Source organism: Numida meleagris, chromosome 19, assembly GCF_002078875.1.
Source record: "Numida meleagris isolate 19003 breed g44 Domestic line chromosome 19, NumMel1.0, whole genome shotgun sequence".
NCBI classification, from domain to species: Eukaryota; Metazoa; Chordata; class Aves; order Galliformes; family Numididae; genus Numida; species Numida meleagris.
The window spans coordinates 10,786,155-10,804,959 of NC_034427.1; the positions used below are offsets into that span (position 1 = coordinate 10,786,155).

At 42.6% G+C, this 18,805-nt stretch overlaps 2 protein-coding genes across 2 annotated transcripts; one reads left to right on the plus strand and one right to left on the minus strand.

Annotated features, from left to right (window-relative positions):
- On the plus strand, window positions 10-4,953 carry CTSZ (cathepsin Z). The gene is made up of 6 exons (XM_021416899.1): window positions 10-220; window positions 653-816; window positions 2,175-2,354; window positions 2,916-3,066; window positions 3,371-3,533; window positions 4,045-4,953. The coding sequence occupies exons 1-6, from the start codon at window positions 84-86 to the stop codon at window positions 4,156-4,158; spliced, it is 909 nt and encodes a 302-aa protein (XP_021272574.1). The 5' UTR covers window positions 10-83; the 3' UTR covers window positions 4,159-4,953.
- NELFCD (negative elongation factor complex member C/D) lies at window positions 6,595-16,151 on the minus strand. The gene is made up of 15 exons (XM_021416893.1): window positions 15,938-16,151; window positions 15,545-15,660; window positions 15,326-15,435; window positions 14,642-14,751; window positions 14,214-14,321; window positions 13,074-13,226; window positions 11,724-11,854; window positions 11,114-11,279; window positions 10,368-10,502; window positions 9,869-10,008; window positions 9,110-9,224; window positions 8,745-8,840; window positions 8,356-8,496; window positions 7,892-8,021; window positions 6,595-7,526 (listed from the first exon to the last, which is right to left on the minus strand). The coding sequence occupies exons 1-15, from the start codon at window positions 16,001-16,003 to the stop codon at window positions 7,492-7,494; spliced, it is 1,752 nt and encodes a 583-aa protein (XP_021272568.1). The 5' UTR covers window positions 16,004-16,151; the 3' UTR covers window positions 6,595-7,491.

The window sequence follows — 18,805 nt, forward strand, 5'->3', positions numbered from 1 at the left end:
GCCCCCTCAGGCCGGGGCGTCCGCACCGCCCTTAAACGCCGGCGCTGGGGCCGCGCTGTGGGGGAGGTGCTGCCGTACTCAGCATGGCCGGTCCGGCGCGGCGTCTCGCGGCCCTCCTGCTGCTGCTCTGCGGCTGCCTCCGCGCCTGCCGGGCCGGCCTGTACGTCAGGGAAGGGCAGCACTGCTACAAGCCGGCCCCGCGCAGGGCGCCGGGGCTGAGGTGAGTTCTCCCGTCTTTCACGGGACGCCGCCCGGCTGCGGGCTGCCCGAGCTGCCCCGGCCCCTCGCCGCCGTCCGGCCGCGGCCGCAGAGCCCGGCGTCCCGCGGCCTTCGCGAGGCGGGCATCATCCTGGAGCGGTCGGGGGGCGGCTCTGAGCAGCCCCGAACCGGCGGCACCGGGAGGCTGGGGCCGGCCCGCTGCCCGTGCTGCGGCTGTCACGGGGCTGAGGGGATGGTCGGTGCCGCTCTCGCCGTCACGTGACCCGCGCTCCGGGCCGGGCGCGTTACGAAATGCTGGAAACTCCTGTGTTGTGGTTTTTTTTTTTTCTTTTTTTTTTGTCTTTAACTTCCTTTCATTTGCTTGAAAGATCCCCTAGCTTGCTTGAAGATACACGAATAGGCAACCAGACTCGTTCTCTCTGTCTCCGTACAGAACCTACCCCCGGCCCCACGAGTACCTGGACATCGCCAAGCTCCCGCAGAGCTGGGACTGGAGGAATGTCAATGGCGTCAACTATGCCAGCACCACCCGCAACCAGCACATCCCTCAGTACTGCGGGTCGTGCTGGGCCCACGGCAGCACCAGCGCCTTGGCAGGTACGCTGTGAGCTGCGTTCTCGTCAGCCAGCCTCTAGCCCTCAGTGATTTGTTGCTCTTTGCTGGGCAAAGGCTGTTTAGTTTAAGCTTAGAAAAGAGCTGATACAAGACCAACCAAAGATTACATGGGGGGGGGGAATGCTGGGATGGTTAAAAAACTGTTTGCAAAAGGATTCTATCTCTAGTGCCTGCCAAGCTGCTATCTAGAGTAGGAATTTAGTGTTCTGTTGAAGCAGGCTCATAAACAGGAGGGAGACTGACTTTTACGTGACCTGATAGTGATAGGGCAAGGGGGAATGGTTTTAAACTAGAAGAGAGGAGATTCAGGTTAGATGTTAGGAGAAGAATTTTCACTCAGAAGCGGTGAGGCTGTGACGCTGCCACCCAGAGCTGAGGGTGCCCCATCCCTGGAGGCTCCCAGGGCCAGGCTGGATAGGCCGCGGGCAGCCTGATCTGGTGGGGGCAACCTCCCCATGGCAGGGTTGGAATTGGATGGGCTTTAAGGTCCCTTCCAACCTAACCCCTTCTAGGATTCTTCTTGGAGAGGTAGTGAGGGTAGAAGCAGATACAAAAGCAGTCAGTGTGTCCCCGTCCCTTTGTTGGTACTTCAGCCTGTTGCACCCCCCCTAAGACAGCAAAGGGCCCTGCTGTGCTGCTCTGAGACATGAGGAAATGAAAGAAGTTTCCAGTCATGGGAAGGGCCCTGTTATTCAAATGAACCGACTACCACAGCATAAAGACAAAGCTCCATTAAAGTGTAGTTGAACGTCACAAGTCTAATAGGGTTAGAAATACTACAACAGTTGTGTCAGTTAAGACTGTTAATGCCCCGTGAGAAGCAGCTTGTAAATATTGATTAGGAAGCCTTTCTGCCAAGTATGCGGCTATTTCAGACAAAAAAAGGCAGCAGGATGGTGATACCCATCTGAGATAGCAGAATGGTGAGATGTTTACACAGCAGCATGGATATACTTCTGAGTTTTTAACTGCTTTAAGCTCGTGACTGCTGTTACCTGGAGCCAGACAGCTGGGCTGCACGGGCTTATGACTAGCATGCTGGTTTCATTACTTGTATTTTGATTTGGATTAAGAGCTCCAGGGCACTTCAAGGGTCTGAACAGATCTTATTATCTGCATCTTTTTGCTGAACTCTTAATGGAAAAGGCTTGTAATGAAAGCCCGCAATTACTAAGCCTGCCTCGTGCTATGTACCTCACTGCAGTAGAGGCTTTTCCAACCACAAACACTGTTGCTTGCAACTAGTTACAGGTTCAATGAAGGAGAAACTTTTAACACTAGCTGCAATGTGTAACAGCCCACGCACTCCAGTAACAGCTACTTATTGCTTCCACTTGCAGATCGAATCAACATAAAGAGGAAAGGTGCATGGCCTTCTGCCTATCTCTCTGTGCAGAATGTGATTGACTGTGCTAACGCAGGATCCTGTGAAGGTGGAGATCACACAGGTGTTTGGATGTATGCTCATGACCACGGGATTCCAGACGAGACCTGTAACAACTACCAAGCTAAGGACCAAAGTATGATGCCTGTTTGCTTTGTGGTAGGGCTTCATTCCAAACGTAGCAGATCTTGATCATTTCCCAGGTTTTCATTTTACTGGTTCCTGCCTTTCAGCATAGTACCTGCTGCCTGACCAACAGAACAGGTTTCTGTGTGTCTTCTACTCCAGATAGACAGCACAACACAAATCTTGTCCAGACAAGCTTGTACCACCTAAACTGTCTAAATTTAATCCCTTAAGTCTGTGATACGTGATCTCTAATGTACCAAAATACTTAGGAGTATCTCCTCAACCTAAAAAAAGAAGAAATGAAACATTTGTTTTAGCATTACTGGAATGGTTTCTGTTTTTCTAGAGAAGCACACTTCATCAGCAAAGCACTTGTATTTATTCAGTAAAGAACAGTAACTAGTGATGATAGAGGCTTTGAGTATCATTTCCAGGAAAACAATTAGTTCATTGAAGATACGTATTAGTAATTATTCTTTATAGGATCTTCCTCAAACTTAGTGTAAAAGAAAAAGAAAGCTTAGTATGGCATCACGAATTCTCTTGTGGTGATGATCTCTTTTTGCAGAGTGCAAGAAGTTTAACCAGTGCGGAACATGTGTCACTTTTGGAGAATGCCACGTGATAAAGAACTACACCCTCTGGAAAGTTGCTGACTATGGCTCTGTCAGCGGAAGGGAAAAAATGATGGCAGAAATCTATGCCAATGGACCCATTAGGTAAATAAATACCTATATTTTAAAATTAAAAGGTAGAAAAAAGGAAAACGTTTACGTACTAGTAACACTTGGATGGAGATATTTGGAACTCAGTCTAATGACAGCAGTGAATTTCTGCAGTCTAGCAGATGTTAGCAGCTCTGCACTAATGCACACTTCAGCTTGTTTGTAGATAAACTGAGCTCTGAAGTCAGAATGCAAGAAAAGGGTGGGTTTTTTTTTTTTTTTTGGTATTTTCTTTCTTTTTAGCCAGGCCCCCAACCTGATTCCTGTGTATAAAAATGCTTGCTCTGTTTTATTACAGCTGTGGTATAATGGCTACTGAAAAGCTGGATGCTTACACTGGAGGACTCTACACCGAGTACAACCCCTCACCCACAGTGAATCACATTGTATCTGTGGCCGGGTGGGGTGTAGAAAATGGAACAGAATACTGGATTGTCCGTAACTCGTGGGGTGAACCCTGGGTAAGGAAGAAAGATGCTTGCAGAATTACTTTAGAGGAACAGTAGCGTTTTCTCCTCTTGTGGATAGGTTGTTTTTCTACTTGCAAAGGTAGTTTGCAGCTAGGGAAAATAAAGCTTTCTTTGAACTAGATTTTCAGTTAAAAAGGAAAACTAGCTAAGCTGAGGACAGACATACTTGGCCAAAGTTGCTTAGCTAACATCTACTCAATCTCAAATGCTGCTCTTTAACGGGCATACGCTTCCTGTTATTGGCAACTAAATAGGTCAGCTGTAGGCAAAAAATCAAGACTTGTATATAGGATATTTATCCAGAGGGGATGTAAATTCACCACAGCAAACTGCCCCTTCAAACAAGGCTGGCCTGTGAACCTAGTGCAATGCTGCTTCAGTGAATTCCTAGATTCACTTCGAGATCATTCCCATTTAGAATACAGAAGAGATTCAATAGCATAATTACCTTTTCTAAGTCACAATGTCTCTGTTTATACTGATGCAAATTAATTCTCTACAGGGTGAAAGAGGGTGGCTGAGAATTGTGACAAGTGCATATAAAGGTGGAAGAGGAGCAGAGTACAATCTTGCTGTTGAAGAGGACTGTGCATACGGAGATGTTATACTTCCTTGATCCTACACTGTACATCTTTTTGTTTAGTAACTTTGTTTGGAATCGTCCCAGCACAACCTTGTCCTGTTTAAAGAATAGCCTAAAACTTCCACAGCACAACTCCATCACGCCGTTGTGCAAAACTAGCCCAGGTAACACCACACTGAGTCTTCAAAGAAAAATAAACACAAAGCTGCCTTCAGATAATTATTTAGAATTTAAGCAATTAAAGAAGTAATTTACCTATGAAAAAGGTTGTCTGCCTTGTTGCACGGTATCTAAATCATACTGTCATACAGAAGCTATACGTAAATCTTTGTGTATATATATACTTTTTTATAAATACAAATTACATAGGGTACTAAGACAGAAAAAGTATACTTATACTAAAGTATACTAAAGTACTAAGTATGCTTATACTAAAGTAACAAGTAAAGTATTAAGCAAATACCATACAGTTACGCAGATTTAAAAACAAACTTAAGTCTGGATGTGATATACTCAAAAACTAAATTCTTGGCCTCCTAGTGAAAAAATGTTGCTGTAAGTCTCATTGCTTTTATCCAACCGAAGTGATAACAGGATTTTCAGTCTTTTATTTGCTCTAATTCATGACTGGCTTTGATATTTTGCTTCTAGGGAGGCAAAGTATGAATTGCTACAAGCCACGGCTCTCCTCATGCTCACTAATATGAGGAAAGGCCACAAATTCTCTTCCCTAAAACTGAGCCAGTTACTAAGTGGCGATCAGTGCCAAATCAAGTGTCACTAACTGGCATTGTTAATTGTATTTAATAAACTGACAATATTATCTTACATGATTGTATGTAATTTTAAGAGTTATTAATACTCGTTTACTGCTGTACCTAACAAGAAGTCTTACGTGGCAGAGTACTTAGCTGAGGTGGTGCTGCTTTTACTGATCTTGTGAGAGGGCTGTTCAGTGCTACAGTCTGTAGTGACTATGATGTTCTAAAAAACAACACCTCAAACAACGTTCCATTACACACACTGGAGCTTGAGCTACAGCCGAGGAGGAAGCTGCTGAGGAATAACCAGGGAACAAAGAAATATTCCAACAGTGCACAATACAACTTAGTAATCAGTCTCCAAAAACTACTGTAAATCAAACTAACCTGTGAATTATGCCTCACTTAAACCTACAGATAAGTGAAAGCTTTTTAGTGGTGTAGAGAGGAAGCAAAACAGTTTCTGTCATGTTACCTCTCAAGGGGTAGTTTCTGCAACTTACCTCAGCTTTATCTGTCAAAGCAAGAGCAGTCTGCTCATCACCAGAAGGTAAGTTAGGGCTGGCACAGTGGTAAAGGCCCACAAATGAATAAGGCTGCTAGAGTCGAGGATGAAATTAAGATTGTTGTGCTGTTCTGATTCCCTGTGATATGAGAACATGTTTTAGGCTAGAGGCTAGGCCACATTCCAGCAGGCTGGGATACTTCAAAGCCTGTCTTCTTCCTACATCTAAGAATCATACGCTAATCATCAGGTGCTGATCACCTACCACTCACCTCTTCAGCATTAAAGAAGATCTGGAATAGACATTTTTAACTCTAGACAAAAAGACAACCAAGAATCTCAAGAAGTGCATCGGGTAGTTCCATCAGCCTCCTTGGCTTTGCTCTACCTTAGTAAACTGACTTCACAGTGCCACTAAGGATTAATTCTGCCAAACTGCGATGCCTATTGTAAGTTAAGTCTCAATCAGCAGAAGAACGAGGGAGTGCAACAGTACTGACAATAGCACAGCTGAAGTGTCAACTAGTTAAATATTGCTTACGTGAGTGCAGAAGAATTCATGTGAGAAAAGCAGAAGTATGATTTGTTTGAACAGCTGGCAAATTTGCAATGGAGGCAGGAACAAACTGCTCTTGATTATCACTAAGATGATATATGAGGCAGGGCTACAACCTAAAATGAAGATCTGTAGGGCAAGTTGTTTCTGCAGCTGTTAATTCAACTAAGAGAGGAAGTCAGGAACCAAATGTATATGCTAATTCTCCATCAACATAAAGAGAAGACCTCATGCAAGTTTAAGCACTTAGATATCTACTTAAAGATGTGCAAAGAAGGGAAGGTTTGAAGCTGTGCCTAGAAAACCTGCCAGCAATGAGAGGGAAGGGCTGGAGAAAGTTAAGATGCACACCTTTCACCAAGGAGTGGAGAATCTGCACAACCAGCTTCTGTCCCAAGCTGCCACGGTAGCCTGGAGTTTCCATTCATAAATCACTGACAGCACAAAAGAGCAAAATGATTTTGTTTTTAAATTTCTAAGCAGTTGGACCTAAAAATTTCACCTTTGTCTTCTAGAAAACAGGTTTTTCAGGAAGCAGATGTCCCTGCAAAGCACACACACAGGCTTCTCCATGCCCCTTGTACACACTCTCTACATGTACAGGGAGAAATCCAGGCAGATGAACAGAAACAAAGAGCAGACTCTGAAACTTTGTAAGAACTCTCTGGAAAAGAGAAGACCTTTATTTAAAGGTACATTAAAATCTTGGGTGTAATCCCCCACCCTTTAGTATCAACCAGGACAGAACAGAGATAAATATTAAGAAAAAAAACCAAGCCATGTCACAGTAACAAAGTTTTTGCACGCATGTTCTTTCAGACAGCAATAGAATTCTGATGTGGTAATGAAACTTACCAGTAACATTTGATGCATCTATTTAACAAAAAATAGATTCTAAAAGATACCACACTCACATCAGATTCACCTGTTAATACAAAACTAACCTTGATGGTTACAACTCCATCTGTATTACATAAAATGTGTTTTTTTTCATAGCAGTATGCATGTAGGAGATTTAGCATTCTAATAGAATACAGAGGTGAGGGAGAGGCATCATGGATTCTCTGCAGCACAGAACTAAGCACATAGATTTTTTTTTTTTTAAACTCACAAGATGAAAGCCTATGGCATTCAAGATTCAATTGTCAGAGAACTATCTGAGAAATGTTTTTAGTACGAAATACTTTCCCCATTCTTCAGGCTTTTATATATATATTACACACTGAGACAGAGACGTGTTCTGCAAGTAACTGAAAGGAACATTCTTTGAGACAGGTTTGCCTCCTGCTGCCCTCTTCAGAATATTCAGTTTTATACTGATTTCTTTAACATTAGAAAATCCTTCAGTATCATTTCATTTTCCAAATTACATTCACCATCATCTGATAGAAGGCTTAAGGTCACCACACAAGCCAATCAAATGCCCTTCAGCCCTTCCTTCCTTTTTTGTTGTTCTTGCTGGGTTGCCCAGTTACAGAACCTCACTGGTGGAGATTATGTCAAAGCAGTGACCATGCGCTCTGCATTCTTGACTTTTCCACTGCTTAGTTCATCACGATAAAGTTAGATTTGCAGTGAGCTTAAAAGAAAACACGAAAGAAAGTGTTTAGTACCTTACTCCGATTTACCTGCTTGCACGTGGATTTCTCCATTGTTATTAGTTAGGATTTTGAGGAACAGATCATTTCAGGCCAGGAAATGGGTGTCCTACGAAAGACTACTTCTTTCCTTCCTTTACTCTCTAAGACAGTAGCTGCTCTTCAAAAACAGCATTTGTCTTTAAGCTCCTCACTATTACTGAGAGATTAAAGGACAATTGCTAAACACAGAACCAGAAAAGTGAAATAATCTGTTAAAATATCTGAGAGGCATTCCTATTTTAGCAATCCTCCTCCTAAGCATTATTTCCAAACTGTAACAAATACACAAAGAAACATGACTTACCTATAAACTCAGTGACAGGATCATGTTCACCTTCTGTTTTAATAGTACCTGCAATACTTTCATTCTCCAAGATCGGAAGAAAAAGCTGCACAAAGTCTGAGGTATATGGAGGAGCAATCACATCCAGCACCTGAAATGGCAGACAAAACAGATCGTTCTTCCAGGCAGACAAATGGTAGAGGCAGTATTTAATTCACAATCCTCTCAAGGGCATTCAAGTAGTTGCACTTTTCTTTTAAGACCTTCTTTCTCCATACAGGTTATCAACTACATATTCTTGTGGTACTCCACCCAGTGCTTTAATACTTTCAGAAATCAAAATTCAGTAGGACATCATATATTGCTCAGAATCTGCTTTCTTACCGTCAAGAATTTGAGGCAAGCTGACTTACTATCCAAACATATACATCAAATATTAAGGTTTATTTCTATAGGTTCGTTAGTGAACAATTTTTGCTGCTGACCTCTGTAACAAAGTATCTGATGAGAGAGATATCTGTGTCTAACTTCTCGAGGCATTTGCGGATGTAGCTGACAACGGGCAGGACGTATCCTCGACTAAGTAAGTGCACCATTCTATCCAAGAGAGTCTTCTTCAGTTCCAGCTGATACGGAGGGAAAGGGTTGGAGGTGGGAGGAAAACCAACAGGTTAGAACTTACCCTCAAAACAGAACTATTTTCATTGCTCTTTTTCATGGATTCAATATCTACTGTGAAACTTGCTAACCATGATCATATTCCTAAATTAAACTCTTAAAGCTGCTGTGACAGCCGCTGTGATAACAATGATTATTCTAAGCAAGCATATAAAATATGAAGGAACATTAAAAAAATGAATCCTTTGAGAATCACCTGCTCCATTACGTCAAGCTGCGAATGTTCTGTTTCAAAGAGTTTGACAAGAAGTTGTAGAACTTGTGGATGAAGCAGCTGATGGCACGTACTGATCTGCAAACAAGATAAGAAAGTATGTTCGTCACAGCTTCATTTTAAAACCAATGTGCTGGTCCTGGCAGTAGTTTGCACTCCTATTCACTGTCAGATGTTAATTCTGTTATAAAAAAGTATTCCACTATACAGAGCTGACAAATCCAAATAACTCCAAACAGAAACACACTCATCTTCGTACATTTACTGACTGTGAATTGGAGGTAATTCTAGTTACAAGGACACAAATTGCTTTTGCTCTCCAACAAGACTTATTTGTACATTTTTACCTCATCCAGTAATGCCAGATGAACTGGAGTGTGATCAGTCTGCAGCTGGAAGTATCGTGGCTCTGACACCGTCCAGTCCACCCACTTTAACACACCCATTGCCACCACTGGAAACCTGCAGAGGAAGAGATCGCTTTAGAAGAGAACCATCCAAACAGCCAACCACCACCTTCCAGCATATTCTAATGATTGCTGGAATTTCAGTTTAACTTAAACCAGAATTACTAAAATTTGAACAGCTCTGATTGAAAAGTTGTCATCCTATCAAGAATAGTTTTATCAAAAAAGGAGAAGGAAAAAAAAAATTGGCTGGAGAAAAATTCTTTCTACAAAAGACACTTCCCCCTCAGCACAAAATGCTAGAAGCAGTCAACATAATTAATATACACTCAAAGTTTGTTCCACTTTGTTTAATATCTGCTATTTCATGCTGTTAAGAAGAGACAACATCTATTGCTAAGAAAGCTTCATTAGGAAGACAAAGCAATCTGTCATCCTTTTCCAATGGCAGAGCTAAACATGCTCTGCAATGTGAGAGGGGCAATTTGTCAGCGTCAGCCAGAATTTATGTCCTCGTGATGGAAAGCTTCCAAGAAGTCAAATGTGTAATTCTGAAAGCTGCTTTCAGACCACGTCTCACTTGTTCTGGAGTAAGGATGTTCTCACAGAGCTGCCCACTACGGCGCTTCCCTTTAGCAATATTCATAAATAGTCCTTTCCTTCCAACAAAGGAAAGTTGGGACCAGTTTATCTGCTCACCTGATGCACTGATAAAGAGTGCTCAGCTCTGCAACCAACTCCGATGCTCCTTTGTTCTCATTGCAACACAGATTGTGAACAGTTTCAATGGCTTTTGAAGTTGATTTCAACTCATCCTTGTTTATGCTCACTCTCTTGTTCTGCAAAATGCGAAGTTTGAATACAAAAACCACAAACACACAGAGAGTCTCTGTCTATTCAAGAAAAGGAATTGTAGCTTGCCATAACCCTAAGACTACTTTGTATTTCTCAGAAGTTAGACTCACATGCAAGCTTTAGAAGTATCAATGAGCTGAAATAAAAGGACATTTGCTTTATTTAATTCCTAGGTCACTGATACTTTTCTCTTCGAAAACTTACCTATGCATCCTGAAGCATTTCTTATTAAAATAAATAATCCAAGTCATTTTAAGGTGACCAACTTAATGACCACGCATTTTCTTCAGCACAGTTAGACCATAGGTGAAAAGAATACATCACACCCAGCACTGAACATTACCTTTTTCCACATCTCTACTACGCTAGCTGCATATGCCAGTATGTGAATGTATTTATGTTTGTGGTCCTGGTTGATCTTAGCACCTGGCTTAAACAATGACTGCATGAAGAGGTCCAGAAAGGCAGGTACTCGGATCTGAAGAAAAGGAACAGTTTATTAGAGTCTGGGAATTATGAGAGAAAGGTACATTTTGTATCTGATAGATACGCCTTCCATAGAATGAGATATAAAAAATTCCTCCTCAAGAGGAAGTTAGATGGTTTTCTGAAGAAAACTGAACTTTTCACAACGACACGCAAAAAAAACCACACAAAAGAGCAGAAAGTTACAAACTGTATTACTCAAGTATCTAAACACCATCATTTATTACCAGAACCCATGTCAGAACAAGGCAGTGAGAAATCTGAAGCGTGCCATTAGGACTGCTCGTAACAAACTGCAAAGCTCATTTTCTTGTTTGTATGTTTTAAGGAAGGAATTTAATTCCTTACCTCCTACTTACTGGGAAGTTTTAAAAGTTAATTTATTCTATGTTAAAAGACAGCTTGAAATAATTAAAAAAAAAAAACATGCAAGGAGCTAATGCAAAATACAATATAAATAGCAGCCACACATTTTGATGTTACTTAAAATGAAAGAGGGATGAGTGGGAGTGTTAACTTCTGCTCTATGTTGATACATTTAGCACAACAAGACTTCAGAGTTTTGAGTGCTACTGTAACAGAAGAAGTTAGACAGCTACTAACCAGTTCTACTGGAGGGGGGTCCATGCTCGTAAACATTTTGAACAAGACAGTAATATCTGCTGGATTCAGAGCTCCTTTGGACAACATCGCACCGAGGGCCTGACAAGCTCGAGGGTAGGAGGCTGCAGTACCCAGTGCTAAAGTGATCTGACTGGCGTCGTGGCCTCTAGGTGAGCAACACAAACAGACAAAGCAGCTTATTTTCCTCATTGAGACATCTCAGCTGTAGCCTCACTAAGTCGACAAGGCACATCTGATGCAATGCATCCTTTATCCTGGCCAATTACAGAAACAGGCCTGTATTTCCCATGTGTGATTCTAAAATGTGCATCAAATAACAGAAATGATTATTTTTAACAGACAGAATCATCAGTTCTTGATTATTCCTATTTCAGGTCTCGCAGTGCTTGACATGGAACACATCTCATTCTATGGATTCTAAGTCTACTGAAAAAACTGCTCTGTTGCAAGTGATTTCACTCTACCACAGTGTGAATAAAAAGCTAAGAATTCTCCTTTTGCTGGTGTAAGGTAAATGTGAATGAGTAAAAGAAGCAGTTTACAAATAATGGTGACTAATATTTGACTAATAGACAGAACAGGCACTTACTTCTCATGAGCATATCTCTGAACCTCCTGAGCGATCCGCCTGACAGCAGACCCTCCTTGCTCTTCTTGGGCTAATATAGACATCATAGACTGAGCAAAAAGATACGTGTGTTCCCCATGGCATACCATCTTCTGTGAATACACACATCGAAAACATCATCAGACAACAAGAAATACATTCCTATGACACTGCCTTAATAGCAAAGCTTTTACTGAAATCTACTAACATGAAAAGGGGGAAGAAAGGGAAGCAATCAATGGCCAAGAAGGAAGTGCAAGCAAGCACAGTCTGTTGTTGTGCATTGATACTGCACAAGAAATGGCTACACTGAAAACTTACATTTTTTAGATGCTAGAGAGGAAATTCTAGCCTGCTAACATTCAGCAATATTTAACAAGCCAAGTATAAAGCCATCTGAGCCATTACACTATTTCACAATAAAGAACACATGCTATGTTAATTTAGACAGAAACTTTCACACTGACACGGACGATAAAACAATTCTTTTAATTAGCCAAGGAACCAATTAGACTGACCTTGAGATCTTGCATTAACATAAAAGAAGACAGCACTGCTTTTCACGGGGGCTGCTCTGAAAGCAATGCCCCCTATTTTATGATCTCGGCCCACAACGCCAGAGGCAGACGTCGGTGCTGTGGCAGCAGGGGTTGAACCTTCCCACCAAGGTCCTGTTCCATGTTGTTGCTGCGTGACTCATGGCAGCAGAGGGGCAGTCTGACAGAAAGCTGCCTGACGTGGATGTGTGTATGGAGCAAGGTGTGTCGCTGAACTCCTCCATGTGGGAAACGCTGCACCCACTGACATTCACTGATGTTTGCTGAACGTTTATGGAGACCAAGCAGTGGCTGTGAGCACAGTGGGGCGGTGGGAGGTGCGCTTCAGCAGTGCTGACAGTGGTCGCCGCTGCTGGTGCGGACTTGTAGGAGCGTGGCATGTTCACTGCTGGCAAAAATGCAGAGCTCATGGTGGTGGCTGTGCTAAAAACTGGTGTTTTGTGGCTGAGGATACACGCTAACAAATGGTGTTATTGTGCTCCTTGTATCTCTGGTAGTCTCCACAGAAATAAATAGGAGGAGTTGCTTTCAGAGTGACCTACATACTTTACACAATCTATTTAATAAATATATAAAATGTCACACGCATAGCCCAAAATATTCCTGGTAACAGAACAAATTTCTATTTTTGAACTCATATATAGCTTTTCTTCGTAAGATTCTGTATGACTTCATAAGACGTCGAGATTTCCTACAATCCCGCAATGATCTGTGTATCCTAACTGGAAAGGAACAAAAATTCTTTTCCCCACGTGAAAAGGAACAAAGGACTTACAGCAAACTCTGGGAGGTTTTTTTCAAGGTTTTCTTCTCCTCCATCTAAAATTGTTGCCAGAGATGTACGCAGAACTCTGGAAAACACCTCCAGTTGCTGACACGCTGTTGAAACACTGGTTATTTCTCCTTGATAGCCAGCATCAGATATAAGCTGTAACAAAAACAATAACAATAACAAGTCACAGAAGATATGTATTACTTAATATTTCAGATACCCTAGCAAGTCTAGGAGAACACACAGAATATGAGATTTCCATCTGCAGACCTTTACTGGACTTCATGTTCATTGTTTAGGCAACACAAAAAGAAAGTAAGGCATAATGCTCTGTTCTGAAACAGATAGATTCTAACATTTCCTTTCCCCATCCCAGAGACAGAAGTGTTCCACTAAAGCACAAACTGTTAGAAATTTGTGATTTGCATAGGAAACAAGACCTGCTTACACAAATGATACCTTCCATATAAGGTAAGACTATCTTCTGACATGAGATTTTGTGCTTTTATTTTATATGTGCTAACAACACCCACAAGGCAAGATTAAGCATTAGTATATTTTGTACTCATGTACATATTTATACAAACACATATGTGTACATACGTAATGAACACAATATCCAGTAATGGGATTTTATGCACACACATATCTGCCACGTGCAGAAAGTCCAGAAGTGAAAAAAAAATTAGAATGTGTGTAAGAACCTGCAAACAACTGTTTCCCAGTACATACAAAATAAATCTGTTGTTATGGCACAAAAGTAAGGGAAATAGGCAGCCTTGCTATTTTTCTCTTAAACAACATACTAATGTTTCCCTGTTAAATCAGAACAAAGGCATACCTGAAAGGAAGTTTACAACCCAGTAAACATAAAAACGTCGCTTAGAAAACAGGCGACACAGAATTTTCAAACACAAATCAGAGCAAAAAAACCTCCAAAAGCAGTGCACCAAATTGGAAAACAACACGTACAACCTGTAGGACAATTCCTCCCACCAAAACATACTCCTATTGTTGTGACATCTTAATAAGCAGTATCGACAGGGACACGTATGAGTTACAGGTAAGACTACAGCCAACGTCTGATGCCAGAACAATAAACCCGTTAAGGATATTCTTATACATTACACTTGAGTGTATTACCTTCACAGTGAAATTAAGCATTAAGCAGTCCGGATGCGCTTCTGCCAACTTGTAAAAGAGATCCCTCCATGTTGTATGTGCTATCATTTGCTCAAGCCAAGCTGGAGTCTGAAAAGATTAAAGCAATTGAAAAAAATCGTAAGAATTTCTACGTGTTAAGATCGTTCAAAGTAAGCTTTTTACTTCTCAGGAATCCTACGAGTTGCTATAAAGGACTTTATTATATTCACATAACTTTTCTAAGTTCTTGAAACCTCTCAGGAGTCCAGTGAAATACAGATGGTTTTCTGAATGCAGTTATTTCTTAAGTAAAGAGCTTGGAAGACAGTTTCCCTTCTCCCACCACCTCCTGGTCCATCACACAAAGACATCTGTCTAGACACAAGTGGATATTCATGTAAAGATGACGACATCGATCTCATACATACCTCTCCTTCCTCTGTAAAGATGGAATCTGCTTTCCGAGGGTCGAAATGCTTGATAAGCAAGCTCTTCAAATGGTTTTCTACGGTCTCCTGAACTTGCACTGGCTCAACACCTGTACAGATGGGAAAAAAAAAACCTTGGCAGATGCAATCAGATCAAATATTTTACATTTTCTGATAACGTTCTGTTATGAGAACAGGAGGTACTCGACAATTTACTAGTAGTTTATCAACATGTAGAAGATGAGGAAAGAGTCACTTGGCTATCACCAAGCCACACAGGTACATGCATGTACAGATTCAGAAATTCTCAATCATCTTCCCTAAATGCAGTCTGCACTAGGAAGGAATACAAGCAGGTTACACTATCCATTTTCTCTCACTTCCTTCATTGGTCAGGATAACAGCAACGCCAGTAATCGCACAACTATTACTGGGGATTACACCAAAATACCCTAAACACAAGAAATTACCAGGACTTGGTGCAGCAATGCGACGTTACACAAGAACAGGAAGGAATGGCAATATGCATTCCGAAGACATCTTTCATGTTATAAAGAGTTTAGTGGCACACATGTACAGGATAACCACTGGAATACGGATCCAGTCCTGAGTTTGCCATCAATTCATGTATTTCCGGAGCAAGCCAGCCTACAGACCCAAGTGACACAGTGTCACCCATCGTACCCGTCTGAATGAGCCACTCTGCCAGCAGGTTCACCGTCTGTGCCACTGCGGTGTAGTTTTCAGAAAGAAGCTGGATAACGTTCTCCGGAGAACCTCCCGCTTGGAAATACCTGATGAAAAGATCAGAGAAGAGCTATTTGAAAGTTACATTAAAAAAAGACAACAATTTTTTCACATTTCTGTATAAAACAGCAGCACTGCACAGCGAGCCGCGCTCACCTTTTCAGCGTGTTAAATATCGACGGCTCCATGATGTAGTCAGGGGTTGAAAACTTCTTCAGGCACTCCTGCTGGACTTCGGCGTCATCTTCCCCTTCCCCATCCTCATCATCTTGCTAGTTGCAAGCACAATCACGTCAGCCACCTCTCGTATTTTTGGTGCACCCCTTATATTTCTATACGTAGGCCATTTTTGCCCACAAAGGCTCACACGCAGCAGTTCAACACACGACCCGTTCCCCAGAAAAATACGGTTTAACAGAGCAGGCACAAACCCAACCCCACCTCGCTGCTGTCTCCTTCCTTTTGAACCCTCTCCGAGCCCCGGCCCCACAGCGGGGAAGGCTCCGCCCGCCCCAGGCCGCCTCAGGCCCGACGCCCGCCAGCGCTCACCGCGCCTCCGTCCGCTTCGTTCCCCCACTCCGGCGCGCTGCCCTCGAAGTAATCCGCATCCTCCATAGCTCCGCAGCCGAAAGAACCGCGGCGACGGCCGGAACCAGGCCGCGGCCGGCCCCTGGGCGGAGCGGCGCGGAATGGCGGGCTGAGGGGCGGTGCCGGGGAGGCCCCCGGAGCTGGGAGCGGTTCTCCGCGGAGCGCCGGCCGCGCTGCTGCTGCGACGGGGCCGCGGGGACGAGACGTGGGCCGGCACCTGGCGGACGTGGCCGAGAGCGGGCGACTACGGAGCACGGAAACGCATCGCCCACGCGAGCAGCAAACTGCTGGAGCCGGGCACTGCGGGTCAATGAACAGAAGGCAAAGCCAGAAGGGAAAGAACGCTGCAAAAGTATAACGAAACGCTCAGCGTAGCAGCTTCACTGGAACAACGTTGGATGGCCTTTGGTTTTAACTGAGCTCTCCCATCTGCGCTTGCGTTTTATTTCTGTTCACCACAGCATGTGAAGAAAAAAAAACACATAGATTTACGCAGCGCAACACGTTCCCCACCAAACGCGCGTCTGATGATGGCTCCTGTGCGAAATACCCTTGAGCTGCATTTCCCAATGAACGAGGTTCTGATGGCATGGAACAAACGCTCAGTGGGGCCCAGTTCAGCCTGGACTGGAGCTGTGAAGGCAACTGGGAAGGAGGTGTGGGCAAAGGAATGGGGAAAATCCCTTTTTGGGGTGTGGATGGGAATGGGTCCTCTAAGGGATTAACAAATACACCAAGCAGCTAATGCCGATGTTTAGAACCCACCCATTTAGCAAGTTTTATTGCTGGTCTTTTGAGCAAACTGCTCAAAACACCTTTGTTTTGAGATTTCTTACCTAAAGAAGTGCTGAATGTGGTACAGGTGATGGAATCACCAAATTTCATTTGATTTCCTACCTGGAACAAAAGAGATATCCCAAACAGAAAGGCTGACCTCCAACAAAAACGTTTGCCTTTTATCCACATTTTTTAAACATATCCATCCTGGAATTCTCTGTATACTCATTATCTCTGCTCCTTGCCCCTACAAATTGATGCTAAAAGAATTTGTATTTTGCAAATCAGGCAATACATTCAACACGAGACAAGGCAATAACTTTCCCATTGAGGAGGAAAGTGCAGCAGCATCAAGTCAGGCCAATGAGTTTTGGCTAAAGAGCTCTTCAGGCATAACCTCAAGACTCGCTGTTAGCAGGGTTATTGCAGGCACTGAACACTATGAAACTTTTCTGCAAGTGAGAAGTATCCACAGACAGAACAAGGTAGCTAAGTTGAAGACATAAGGTCATTCTAGTACCCTTCAAATTTCAGCTTACGAATTAGAGCTCTATTTAAATACTGTGGACTGCTTACAAGCAGTTTTACAGTGCTCTGAGTACTTTTCACAATTAGCCAACAGTGGGAATGTTTTCTCGTTTCAAAGTATGTTCCACAGTTCACTTGCATACTGATCACTGGACACATTAAACTACACTTACAGAAGCACCCCCCAGTTCCCTAAGTGCATGTTCTGTGGTTCCTTAGTTGGGGATATCCTGCATCCAAAGGGAGCAGTCTTTGGTGTTGGACAGAACCATTGCTTGTAGGCTCCCCAGTTTTAAATCACGGATAGGTTACAACAGCCACTGCCTGCAGCAGCGCTGGGCATCCAGACTCTCAGACAAACGAACCTTGTAGCCCAGAACAGCTTTGCCCTGTGGGAAACAGAACTCAAGGTTAGCATCAAACCCTTCATTTTAGATGTTGCGCCTTCAAGTAAAAAGTGAACAGAAATTAAAAATACCAAGATACATATGAATCATCACACAGGCTTCAGGAAGGACATGCTGTCTCCTATGGTTCTAGGTCAATACAAATTTAAAACATCTTTCATTAATACTTCGAAGTTTTACACGGACATGTATTTGGTTTTAACACAGTACCCCTCTCCATTTGCCTTTTGATGGATACTGCCAACAGAAAGCAATACACCAAGCGTTGAGTGGAATGGAGCCCCTCTCCAAGCAGCCTTTCATTCACACGCCCGATGAGGGGATCCAGAATCCTCACACAGCAGTTCCTTCCTCTGCCCGATCTCTGCTGGTACTCCAGCATTTTAGTTGTAGAATGACAAAATTCCAAATTCGTATCAAATACAGGAAAACTACAAACAGAAGCGCTATTATTCACTGTTAATAACGTGTATAACATTCACAACTTAAAAACATTACCTAGTTTGCATACCAGAACAACAGGATGGAGGGAACTCACAACATTACTACCCTGGACTAATCCTGTTCTTCATCCAAACTGGAGTAGCAATTTATTATGAACAAAAGCATTACCCTCTCATTTAATACAACAGCTGGGTGAATTAAAGTGAAGATATACATTCACATTTTAATTTGCTCCCATTTGTTTACTGGGCCCTCAGCCTTAGGCAGCACGTTATGTTACACAAAAAAATCCTGGAGTTGGCATCCTCTCCCTCCAGGTTTTATCGTTTCCTCTGGGTTGAGAACCATGTCTAAAGGCTTTATTTTTTTCCCTCATTAAAGGTTTTTGAGGCAGAATTTCTAAGTGGAAAAAAAGAAGAAAGAAAAAGCTATTTTAATGTTTTCTGTAAAATAAAAATTACATATTTGGTCGGTTACCCTTGTTGCACAGGTATCCATAAGCACTTGTTTTTGTTGTAGACCTCGAGAAGAGTTCCCTATTTCTCCTCAGAACCATGCTAAGTTCATAGAACCCAGAATTTATTTAAAAAAACACCTTGTTTTATATGTTTAATGCAGTGAGAAATGATCATAGTGCTTCACCAAATTACTCTCCCGCATAGAAATGCGCATT

Bases quoted from the DNA above. Each gene is read 5' to 3' on its own strand.
- CTSZ (XM_021416899.1), top strand. From the start codon at position 84: ATGGCCGGTCCGGCGCGGCGTCTCGCGGCCCTCCTGCTGCTGCTCTGC. The intron at 817-2,174 runs GTACGCTGTGAG...TTCCACTTGCAG, and splicing joins CAGCACCAGCGCCTTGGCAG to ATCGAATCAACATAAAGAGG. The intron at 3,067-3,370 runs GTAAATAAATAC...GTTTTATTACAG, and splicing joins TATGCCAATGGACCCATTAG to CTGTGGTATAATGGCTACTG.
- NELFCD (XM_021416893.1), bottom strand. From the start codon at position 16,003: ATGGAGGATGCGGATTACTTCGAGGGCAGCGCGCCGGAGTGGGGGAAC. The intron at 15,661-15,937 runs GTGAGCGCTGGC...GCTTGCAACTAG, and splicing joins ACGAAGCGGACGGAGGCGCG to CAAGATGATGAGGATGGGGA. The intron at 13,227-14,213 runs GTAATACACTCA...TTTTTGTTACAG, and splicing joins TGCTTAATTTCACTGTGAAG to CTTATATCTGATGCTGGCTA.